The sequence below is a fragment of the Adiantum capillus-veneris genome, chromosome 1, assembly GCF_014529385.1.
Source record: "Adiantum capillus-veneris isolate H3 chromosome 1, ASM1452938v2, whole genome shotgun sequence".
Taxonomy (NCBI): Eukaryota; Viridiplantae; Streptophyta; class Polypodiopsida; order Polypodiales; family Pteridaceae; genus Adiantum; species Adiantum capillus-veneris.
The window spans coordinates 70,589,585-70,601,847 of NC_140931.1; the positions used below are offsets into that span (position 1 = coordinate 70,589,585).

The following is a 12,263-nucleotide window of genomic DNA, read 5'->3' on the forward strand; positions in this document are numbered from 1 at the left end:
CAAGCTCTCTACCTCACCCTCTCCCTCAAGGCTCTCTCTCCCTCTCCCTCTCCCTTTCCCTTAAGCGTACCGTTCCGGCCTCCGTTCCCGTTCCGCCATCCCGAGGGCCTCCCGTTCCGGAAACGTCTCGGAGCCCCACGTTCCCATTCCCCGTTCCCGTTCCGTGTAACTATGGAAAAAGTGAATGTCCAAAATAAATGCTTCCTGTGAGGAGATGACGGGAGTGATCTTAATATACTCTTGGAGAGGATGCCCATACTCAAGGAGGAGCTTTTCTAAGCAGGCGGGGGGGCCCTCCCAAACTCCAAAAGCGTCGTCTATGAACCTCTTAAAGTATAGGAGAGAAGGGGAAGAGAGGAGGTTCCCGTCTTCTTCTAAGGAGCAGAGAAACAAACACGCATACACCACTGCAAAATTCGACCCCATAGCGGTGCCTTTAACCTGATGCCAGAACTTACCTTTGAAAGAGATGTAATGGTGGTTAAGAATGAGAGAGGCAAGAGAAAGAACGAAGTTGACTTTAGGATAGGGAAAGTGGCTATGGATAGAGTTTCTCAGAGCGCAAAGCCCTTCCTGGATGGGAATGCTGGGGTAAAGGGACTTCACGTCGAAGGTAAAGAGAGTGATATGGGGGGAGAAAGGGATGGAGGCTAAGTCTTTGAGGTGTTGTTTTTTGGCTAGGAGTATGGGGAAGAGTTGTACATGCAACCATTTAGAGGCATTCTCTAAGATATAGCCCTTGTAGGAACAAATGGGGCGGCCTACAAGGACAGGTTTATGAATCTTGGGTAAGAGGAAAAAAGGGCAAGGTTTGGGAAAAGCATGAGAGGAGGAGAGGATAAATGCTCTCTCCTTGGAAGGAAGGAGATGGAAATTTGAAACAATGGAAAAAAGAGTGGAAAGAACAAACTGTAAAGGCGGTGAAGAGATGGGAGAGTAGGTGAGAGGGTCTAAGAGATGGCGTAGTGCTTCCTAGTGTACCAAGTTTGGGAGAGGATGACGGGCCCGAGGTTTTTATCGGCTGGTCTAATTACAATTTGATGGTCATTTTTAAGGGAAGAAATGGCGTCCATCAAGAAGGTTTTAGGAAGGAAAGGAGAAGATTGATTAAGGAGGGGTTTTAAACGAGAGAAAGTATCCTCAAAGGCGTGCTCAAGGGTGAAGGAGGGTTCCAAGAAGGATTGGGGAGAGAAAAGGAAGGAGGAGGGAGGGTTTTATTAAAAAGAGTTTGAGTTGTAAGCTTCTCTCAAGGTTGGAGTAAGCTCTGAAGATAGAAGTAGAAGGTGGAGGAGGGGAGGGGGGAATGTAGTTGAGACCAAGGCCTAAAATTCTCCGCTCCGAGGAGAAGAGAGAAGGATTGGCTAAGTTGTGAAAGGAGAGGTTAGTAATTTTATTTTCAATAGAGAAAAGTGTTTTCTTACCTAAGGTTAAGATTTTGTAGAGATGTGGATTGGTGAGGAGGAGCCAATACCTAGACCTTTTTCTTTTATTGTGGGATTAGAGGGGAAGAAAAAAGGAGTTACATGGAGGAGGGGTCCAAAGGTTAGGAAAGAGAGGGGATTGGGAGAAGAGCAAGTGGACCCAAGAGGAAGGGTGCTCCAAACCTAATTCTTCCTCCTCCATTGCAAGTTTTTTGACATTTTAGGTTTTTTAGGGAGGCTATGCTTGGGGTGGGGAGGTGGAGAGTGAGGGAAAGGGGTGGGAAAATAAGGGCCCAACGGGTAGTTTGGTGTTTTCAAAAGGGGAGGCACATGAGAGTGGTTGGAAGAGGGGGGAAGGGGAAACAAAAAGGTTTTTGGAGGAGGAAGCAAAGGGCGGTTTACAAAGGGTGGGAGAGGAGGAGAGGATTTCCGGGGAGGAGGGTTTAGGTTTTTTGAAGGGTTGAAGCAAGCCCTCTTCATGAGATGCTCTTGCCAAAGGGAGGGGTTTTTTAGTCAAAGGGAGGGGTTTTTTATTGTGGACTACACGATGATGGGAGGCTTTAAGTTTAGGAGACCTCTTTGGGGGTGGTGAGAGAAGGTTCTTCATTTGAATGGTAACCTCATGATGCACCAATTCTCCTACCGTTTCTTCTTTGGGTAGAGACTCTGCTTCCTCCAAGATGGTAGCTTGTGCCCTCTTCCTAGCATTATGCGCCGCCGTGTTCAAGGAAGAGGCCAAATGGGCTTGGAGGATCTCATTTTGAAGTTGAGCATCAAACTCATGAAGAGAGGAAAGCTTCCATGAGAGGAGTTGATTAGCCCACGCTGACGGTTAGACTCTAGGAAATGAGATGACGGCAAGCTTCTTTGTGAGGTCTAAGAGCCTCTCTTCTACAATGTCGCGGTATGCATCATAGCTTTTCTGAAGGTTGTTGACAAGAATTCTTTGGGCTTGGATGTAAGCTTGGGTACAATCCAATTGAAATTGGATGTTAAGGACTTCGATCTTGGCACTAAAGAGTGCTTGTGCTTGGGAGTCCTCTAGGGAGAGGCGGGGGGGTTTCATGCAAAGACTAAGGGGAGCCTTTTGGTTAGCGAGAAGATTTTGCAAATGAGTGAGGTGCGAAGAGGCTTTGTGGAGCTTATGATTAAGAGTTTTGAACTCTTCTAAGGAGATTGCAACAATTTTGCCAAATTCCAAAGGTTTGTTTATGGCGGGAAGGATGGGTGGAGCTACATCATGTGGGTTAGTGGCTAGGGGTGGAGCAAAGGCAAAGGAGGAGGAGCTTGCGGAGAGGGAGCCGAAAGTGGTCGGAAAAGTGAGGGGAGGGCTTGAGAGAACGTGAGCAAGAGAGGAGTATAAAGCCTAAAGCGTGCCCATCAAGGGGTATCGAAGAGAGAGAGAGAGAGAGAGAGAGAGAGAGAGAGAGAGAGAGAGAGAGAGAGAGAGAGCTTGCTCTCCGAAGCTGCTATGGCGCTCATTGTGGCGGCTCTGCGCGGTGGCTCATGGGGTGGAGTTGGATGCAGTCGGCGGCGGGTGGGCGTCTTGACTTGGTAGTGATGATGTGGTGCATACGTAGGGGCTCGGTCCTGCGGCCCTTTAGGAGCCCATCTTTTGAAGGTTAAGGGTGAGGGAACTAGCGACCTCGCTCGTGCCTCCCCAATATGAGAGAAAAAGGAAGAGATGAGAGAGAGGGAGAGGATCTTCAGGCAGGAGAGAGAGAGTGGAGGACCTAGAGGGGGTGGTCGAGCATAAAAGGAAGTGGGAGGAAAGAGAGTCCGGGGGACTAAAGTGGACAACCAAGAAGACAGGCGCAAGGGCTCCTAGTGGGCAAGTCAAAGAGGGATTTGAGCGGCCGGACAAGGCAAGCTAGGGCAAGCCAAAGGGGAGAATGGTTAGAGGAAACCAAGAAGGAAAGTCAAAGAGCAAGCTCAAGGGGAGAGCCCGGCAAGGGGTCAAAGAAGGCCATGTGGGAGCCAAAAGGAAGGATAGTCAAAGGTAAATCGAATTCAAAGGTTGAAAGGGAGCAGTTGGGGTAGAGGTTAATAAAATAATAATAAATAAAAAAAAGAACCCAAGGGGCACTAGCGACATCGCTAGTGCACCCCCTCCTCAAGTACAAGCCAAAGAGAGCATTAAGAGAATGAGGCAGCTCCCCCCTTCCAAAAAATGGCAAATTAGGATGCATGATGGACGAATTAGAGGGCAATTTCCAAAGTTGAAGGACCCCCATATAAAATGTCTTTTTTGAATCAAATGAAGGTCTTTTTCTTGTGCCATTTGAAGCCTGTAGAATGGAGTTTTTTGGTAGAGGAGTGTGCCTGTCAATCCCCTTTGTAATTTTTGTCGAAAATGGCCATTGTGATGGCATTGCAAGCTTGTACATGCTTGTTGAAGTGTTATCAAGCCACTATTGTCCAATTTTGATGTTGTTTCCCCTCCCCTCCCTTCTCTTTCTCCTGCTCTTGTGTTCCCCTGCGGTGCCGACAATGTGGATGTGTGTGCCCCCCCAGACCGGCGGTGCTTTGTGTGTGAGTGAGATTGAGCGGCTGTGTGTGTGCAAGGGTGGAGACCGACCGTGGCAGTAGGTGTGCGTTGTGTGGTGGTCTTGTGGAGTGTGTAAGCATTAGGAAATGAGCAGGCGGTGGTCTGCTATTGTAAAGTGTGTTCTTGAACGTGTTTTGAGAGGATAGGGGTGCTGTGGATACCCTGAGCTATAGAGAGGCCTTTGTTTTTGTGCCGGTTGTGTTCCCCCATTCCCCCTCTCCATCTTCTGGTGCCCCCATTGAGGAGCACATTGATTGCTCCTAGTTGATCGAAAAGAAGCTGGTTTTCGCGTTGGAAGTCATGGCAACTAGAAGCTATGGACCGATTTTCACAGGCGAAGAGTGCCCTGACGAGTGGATGTCGGATGTGAAGCTGTATATGCTATCACTGCGTATGCCAAACGAGGATAGAAAATTGCAGACTTTTACTTTGGTGATGCGAAGCTAAAGTTTGGTGCTAAGCTCTGGAAGGCAAGCCGAGGCAAGCGTGGCCGGCTCTACAAGTGAGATTTCTTCACGACTTTCGCAAGGAGGTGTCCGCAGTCGAAATGGATGCGAAGGTGAAGGCGCTTAAGCAAGATATAAGTGAAGAGTTCAATCTGTTTTTGGGTCGTTTTGAAGAGTGTTGGGTAGAAGTAGCACCAGCCATGCAATTGGCTAATGGGGATTACTTCAAGCTGGACAAATTCATGGCGTGTCTACAACGTAAAGTGAGAGAGAAGGTCGATTTTGAAAGCGCAAAAAACTACAATGGGGCTGTAGCGATTGCACGGTCAAAGAGCAGAAAGATAAAGAAGAAGATAGAGCAGGGTGTGTCGGGCTACGAGACGATGGCCCCCCTTCAACCTCAAAGTCGGAGGGATGCTATGCATGAGAGGGGTAGCCGTTGTGCCGCAGAATTGGGTACGCATTGTGCAGGATTTGTCCGAGTAGATGCAAGAGTCGCGCCATAAGCATGATGGATAGAGGGAAGCCAAGAGGAGCAAGGGGCAGGGCAAGGCGGCTGCCAGGCAGATGCTACAATTGTGGAGAAGAGGGGCACTATGCGCGTGATTGTCCTCAGCAGCCAAGAGAGAGGGGAGGCATTTACCCGCTGTTTGGTAGAGGTCGAGGTCAAGGGCAGTTCAATGGTCCAAGAGAGTAAGTAGTGGAAAATCTTGTGCAACCAGCTCTGCCAAATGGAGGTGAGGTTCCAAGGGTAAATAATAAGGTCAAAGAAGTGGGTATGCATGTTTTGCAGGCAGATGGGAAGGCAACAACGGATCATGATGTGAAGCAACAGGAGGAACAAGTGGGGAAGGCTAGGACATGTTTTCCGGATAGGGAAATGCAAAAAGGGAGTTAGGTGATGAAGTATGAGAATTTCAAGTCTAAAAAGAAGTGGACAGATCTGTAGTACAAAGTGCAAAAGGCCTTTCCGAATGGGACCTATCAGTTGGTAAGGGCAAATGGTAAGCTTCTTAAACACAGGGTGAACGGTGTGTGTCTCAAGTTGTATATTTAGAGAAGGCTAGTGCTTGAGGTGCATCAGATTGTAGCCAAGGGAGGTGGACAACCCACCTAAAAATATGCAGTGTGCGAAGGAGATGAGACTTTTGTACATAGCTTGTACATAGGGTTGTGGTTCTTCCAAGTGCTTTGAATTGTCAATTTCTAAAGTTCTGTAAATATGCTTTTAGTCGAACATAAATGGTCAACGAGGGGGCTGGGCAATGATGGTGCAGCCAAAGTTGGTCCAAGATGAAAAGTGTGCAATGCTAGGCTAAGGCTGCAGGTAGGTGCAGTGCAGAAGGCTAGAGCAGGTATGAAGTCCTTGGGTAGACTAGTGACAGCGGGAATGTATGCTTAATACGGCTTTTTAGGCCAAAAAGACTTCAAAAACGGTCCATATGGGATAGCAAGTAAAGGTATCCCAAGTGCTCTATCAGTGCTCTAGAATAGTGTTCGATGTGCTCTAGAAGCCGGTCCAGACGGCTCATCAAACGAAGCCCCAGTGTGCCAAATATTGCAGTTCGAAGTTAGAAGGTGTTGCAGATCCCCAATGGATAGGGCAGTTGGGAATAGGAGGCCAGGGCAGATGTCAGCAGATAGAGTTGTAGTGCTCGAGTTATGGAGCATGTTTGTCTTCTCGGAGTGCTAATTAGAGTTGTGGATAGCAAGTTATGGCTAGTTGAAGTTTTGTCGGGGCCCGGGTTTGTGCCCACCTGATTGCATTGGAGAACGTGCCATCTGGCATTTTGTTAGGCCTCAACAAGGATCAAGCAGATAGAGCACACCGTGTGGAGTCAGCAGGGATTGACAGCTCGTGATTCTGAGCCTCGAGCGCCTAGCTACGGCTTGGAAAAGCCTGGAGCGTTTGTCGGGGGATTGAATTCAGAAGATTTTCTCGATTTTTTGTGGCCTTAGTTTGTGGGCTCGGAGGAGTCGAAAGGGGATGAGGTTTGCATGGTTTGGAGCCGACGTGGTGGAGATTTGGCACGGCTTGGCGGCTCCAGATTTGGACTATTGGGCAGGATATGGGAGCCGGGGGAAGGAAGCCCAAAAAGGATTTTTTCTGTATGCTTTGTGGGGTTTTTTTGGGAAGAAAAAACTTGGAAAAATTGAGGACCTTGGAGGGCAATTACCCATGGCATGCTACGTGGCCTTTAGTGGTCCCATACATGCTAAGGCGAGCAAGAGAGGAGTATAAAGCCTAAAGAGTGCCCATCAAGGGGAATTGAAGAGAGAGAGAGAAACCTTGCTCCCCGAAGCTGCTATGGCGCTCGTTGTGGCGGCTCTGCGCGGTGGCACATGGGGCGGAGTTGGACGGTCTTGGTGGCGCCTCTTGGCGGCGCACGGCAGTGGCAATGGCCGGCGGCCGGCGGCGGCAAGTGGGCATCTCGACTTGGCAGTGATGATGTGGCACGTCCGCAAGGGCTCGGTCCCGCGGCCCCTTAGGAGCCCATCTTTTGAAGGTTAAGGGCGAGGGCACTAGCGACCTCGCTAGTGCCTCCCTAATATGAGAGAAAAAGGAAGAGATAAGAGAGAGGGAGAGGGTCTAGTAGCTTTCCACTTGGGGTATATGGTGGTTCAATTTTTTTGATGGCTGTGTCAATCCTCACATTTTCTAATGGATATCTCATCATCTAAGAATAGTTTTTTGCAAAGCATATTATTCTTATAGGTGGTCATGAAGTCTTGTCAGTGAAGTTAAGTTTTTTTAATAATGCTATGGCTGCAAGAGATCGAGACACAAAAATGAAGGGGATTTGGCTATGTTCTAATCCACGTGAGGTTGTCAGATCCAAAAACACTTGAGGATGCATATGCACGAGTTAAAGTCATGGGGAAGGCCTTTGAAGCCACCGCACTAGCAACCTAGTCAAGGCTTACCTTTGAAGCTAAGAGATACCAAAGAGAGGCTTGTTTGAATTCTATGGTGAGTGCTCCTATGGTTTCTATTCCACCATCCCTCACCCCAACACCAGCTAGTCCTTTTGGAGATTTTCAAGATACTGAGTCGCCTTCTTTTAGAGATAACACTTTGCCAATACCACATTGGGTACCACATGTGCCAAAGATTGAGTTTGTTTCCCATCCCAGGGTGTTATGGCAAGATAAAGGGAAGAGAGAAAGTAATAGAAAAAGGGTAAAATTTAAATGGAAGAAGAAAGAAAAGCCCAATGGATAAGGCACCCATCCGACCGAAAATTTTGGCTTCACACTAGTAGGCTAGTTTTCCTCACAGGACACCACTTTACATGCCTCTTGAAGTGTAATCAAGTCACTATTGCCCAATTTTGATATTGTTTCCCCTCCCCTCCCTTCTCTTTCTCCTGCTCTTGTGTTCCCCCGCGGTGCCGGCAGTGTGGATGTGTGTCCCCCCCCCGGACTAGTGGTGCTTTGTGTGAGAGTGAGATTGAGCGGCTGTGTGTGTGTGCAAGGGTGGAGACCAACCGTGGCTGATTTTGGTGTTGGACAGGACACTGACAGTCAAAGCTCATTGGCAGTTGCGAGAAACCCAGTTTTTCATGCTCGGACAAAGCACATTGAGGTGCATTACCACTATGTCAAGGAGAGGCTCTCAGCAGGAGAGATCAACTTGGATTATGTGCCAACACAGGACAACCTTGCAGATCTTTTCACAAAGGCATTGTCTCGTAAGAAGTTCGAAGCTTTCCGCAAAGCTTTGGGCTTACTCCCCTTTGTGGACTGATCATGTGCTTAGGGCATGGCACTTCCCTATACTCTAGGTGCTAGCTCTCGTTCACCGCATCACTCCGTGGGGGCATTTGTTACCATATACACGTGGTAGTGATGTGTGAACACACTTAGGACCGCCGGACATTTTTTCCCTCACTAGGAGGTTTTTCCTCCCATGCATTGTATATACGCCCATCACTCTAGGGCTATCTTATCTTTCCATTGTGCACTAAGCAATACTACTCTCTGTTGCGTGCCTTGAGCTTCTTGGTCTTCTCCAAGCTGTGCGTGTTTCCTTGCAACCCTATTTCCAACAAGGAGGACTTAGCAGATTCTCCTCGGACATTAGAGCAGTACCTTGAGGCTTTTGATTTAGCACCGTCTATTCCGGAAATGCGGGATGAATTTGGTGCGGTGCATGTTGCAGGAGAGGGGAGCCACTCCACTCCTTTGTCAGAGATTGCCTAGAATGGAATAAATTCTTAGTTCTCCATGAGATTTTAGGGATACTGATCTGACGGTATTTTGCCGAATGACTTAATGAAAAGATGTGAATGGGAATTCCTAAAATGAAATTGTTACATGTGCTCTCTCATGTGTGTATTGTTTGAGTACGTGTCGAAAAGATGAAATGAATGTAGCATTTTATGTGTTTCACCAGCTAGCTGATGTGATTGTGATAGTAACTATACACCAACATAGCTCACATGCCCATATGACCTTTTCTAAACAAAGACAACTTAAAATATCCCGGGGGTAGTCCTGCTGCATGTCTATTCTTTTAACAGGAGTGAAAAATATTTACTCTTGGACCTGGTAGCTTGTATTATACATCCAAAAGTGACTTTTTGCTAACAGTTATGGTGAATGATGAATCTGTTAGTAGCCTTTTTAAAATTTCAGGAGGAGATGTCCTTTTTTGTTGGAAAGATTGTGAACTTGATGAAGGACAACCATTTGTTCTCTTGGCAAGGTGGACCAATAATTCTTGCACAGGTACACATACTCCTATGCATGTTTTCCTGCAATAAAAAAGTAGACCATGAATTCTTTTACAGGTAGTAGTGTTGCATTCATGTAGTTTGATGCCTTCCCAAAGATTTCTCTTGACAACTTTGTTGCAGCTGCAGAAAGCTGGCTAAAGTTATGTTTGGATCTTTTTGTCTTGATTATGGTAATTTACTGTGAGTGGATCAAATTATTTGTTTGCAGATCGAAAATGAGTATGGTAACATCCAACACTCTTATGGTGATGGTGGGAAGTCTTATGTACAATGGGCCGCTGCACTTGCTCAAAGTCTTAACATAGGTGTACCTTGGGTCATGTGCCAGCAAAAGGATGCACCCTCTACCATTGTGAGTTCAAAATCTATTTTCTCATGTTGCTGACTCCTGTAACCATAACAGATCATAGGTTAATTTGATATGGTGCATAGGATTCTTAGCGGATTGGAATGTTACCATCTATGAACAAACTGGGAAAAGTTGTTGATCACTTTAGTCTTGCAGATTAATTCTTGCAATGGGTTTTATTGTGATGGATTCAAACCTAATAGCAATGAAAAGCCTATTCTATGGACTGAAGATTGGGCTGGCTGGTATGTGTTAATGTTTTCAGCCCTCTGTTAATTTTCGAGTTTAGTAAACTTTATGCTTCCAAAACTGCTGAGTGCCGATGTGAGAAGTGAATGTTTTTGGAGGAAACTTGTTACTGTTTCTTCAAAAAGATAGTGGATGGACATAAGCATTTGTGTCATGAATTATGTTCACTCGGAAATAATTTCTTGATTTCAATAATGCTTTGTGGTGTCATACATAGAGGCGAGAGCCTTTCTCCTGCATATAATAAAATCTGTGCGGTTTTTTTTCCCTAGAAAAAGATCCTTCTATTAGTTAATAAAACTGCCCATTGGGCTACAAACTGCCCCTAACAAGAAGGGGGGCTACATCAGCATGAGGGGAGACTCTCCCAAATGAATAAATGAGATATGTACAATGACGGCTAAATAAGGATATGGGAGGAGGAAACAACCACACAGGTAGCCGTAGTGCCATCTAGGAGCCCCATGGACCATGGCGTAGGCCCTGGACGCCAAATTCGTAGGAATGCGTCACGGCGCTTTCGCATATGGTCAAAGCTACCTGCAGCCTCTGAAACTGACCTCAAATCGTGTGGATCAGCTCCAGCCATATATCTCGTATAGTCTCCACCGGTGGGATGGGGCGGGCCTCAAAGATGCGGACGCGACGGAATCTCCATATGAATCAGAGAGTGAGGTTGCAAATAAACTCCCAGCAAAGCTCTCTATCACCGCTCCACTCTTGGGGCATAAGCTCTGTGTGACAGGCTTGAGTGTAGGCCGGCCCTCTTGTGTCACAATCGCCGTGCTAGTTGAGGACAACTCAAAATGAAGTGTTGGGTCCGTGAAGGTGGACCAAGCAGCAGCACACCAAGTGTACTAACTAGCTGATGTGTCAGGGCTGGCATTAGCGGTAGAATCTGAAGCCAGACCAGCTGCACCATGCGGCAGTCCCATAGACAATGCCTCTGTGACTCAAGTGGGTGGTCACACGCGGCAAACCCCGCCGGATGGCCACTATAGTCCAGCCAACTCTCCACTACGGTAGCTTGATAGGCGACAAGCCACTGGAACATGGTGACTCTCCTCGGTTGTCTGCTAACCCACAAGCGCTCCCAAAAGTTTGTCAGGAACTTAGCTCTGAGACCCTCCTGCCAATGACCTGCTGCAGCAAGGCAGGCCTCTCTCCGAGCAGCAAGTATGTGGCTGTGATAGAATTAAGCTAGTTTCATTAACCGTAGCGCAATTATATTAACAAGAGAGAGTTTCATTAAGGAGATTCCTTATGAGCAAAAAGAAAGTCTTGGTTGGAGTCTATAACGAAAAACAACCTACTAGCTAGCTTGGCATGCAAAATAACTTGAAAAAGAGAGAGAGATTAAGACCGACAATAGTTGAGGACTGGATTTACTTGGAGCCGGTCCCCCCTTCAAAAGGACTTTGTATTATAACTTCTTCCGTTGAGAGAGACTTGTTTACAATACAATCTTTGTGTTTTTCAAAAGCCCAATTGATGCCATGAAGATGGAAAGCTTCATGCACCAAAATTACACTTGGTAGGGCCTCAATCCCAAGACCTCAAACACCTTCAAAGGTGGAGAGAGCTAGCGGGGAGTGAGGAAGAGAAAAAGAAGAAGTATTCTTACAAGGGAGAAGTATTCTTCTTACATTAGTTCACTCATAAAGCATAGCATAGCATAGTAATGTAGATGGAGAGGAAGATGAGCATGCTTGTAAGCTTGGCACTTGGGTTTGCATTTCATGGTCAAGTGTTGTTAGTGTAGGCTTCTTCACTTATCTTAGCCTTGAGAAGGTGTCTTCACCTTCTTAGAATGAACTTCATTGAGGTGCAAGAGAAAGAGAGACCCATCGACCCCCCTTTCTTGGGCATGCTTGAAGGCTATTGGAGCTTGCTGTGGGCTAGCCTCTTACTTCATTTCAAGCAAGAGGGTTAGCATTGTGACAAGTGTCTTTCATCCCCTCTTTGAGAAGAGAGCTTAATTCTATAATTAAATAAAGCCAAATTCTCATTGGCTCTCAAGGTAGGCTATCCAATGAGATTCAAGCTCACTCATGGGATGCTCTACTCTCATTGGTCCCACTAGTAGGTTACCCAATAGGATCAAAGCTTACCCATGGGATTATCTATTCCTATTGGCTTTGTGGGCTATCCAATGAGATCGAAGGTTGTTCTAGGAAATGCTTAATTCTAATTGGTTCTTCATGTTGGCTATCCTATGGAATTCAGGCTTGCTTGTGGGCAACATAGTTAGTTACCTGACATGTGTCCTTTATGCGTTAAGTGAAAGAGTTGAGTTCTAATGTGTGTGAGTGCTCTCTCTCTCTCATCTCCTTACAAGAAGCGCTCGCCCCAGGCAAGTGGGGGTGCAACTTGGCCACTTGGGGGTCCATAGCAACCTTAGAGAACATATTTAATGGTCTAAAATACCTAGAGTTGAGAATAGACTTTCCCATTAACCCTAGGCCCAATGGAATCGATCACTATCCTTTGGAGGCTTAATGAAGCTTACCC

General features: G+C 46.7%; 1 protein-coding gene across 2 annotated transcripts in view; it reads left to right on the forward strand.

Annotated features, from left to right (window-relative positions):
- The window catches only part of LOC147464943 (beta-galactosidase 15-like), a 242,071-nt gene that overhangs the window by 109,752 nt on the left and 120,056 nt on the right, over positions 1-12,263 (forward strand). For both annotated transcript variants that reach the window (XM_086517172.1, XM_086517176.1), the window contains exons 6-8: positions 9,054-9,146; positions 9,363-9,506; positions 9,660-9,748. In XM_086517172.1, the coding sequence (XP_086373298.1) occupies positions 9,054-9,146; positions 9,363-9,506; positions 9,660-9,748 (326 nt within the window). The remainder of the gene's footprint in view (positions 1-9,053; positions 9,147-9,362; positions 9,507-9,659; positions 9,749-12,263) is intronic.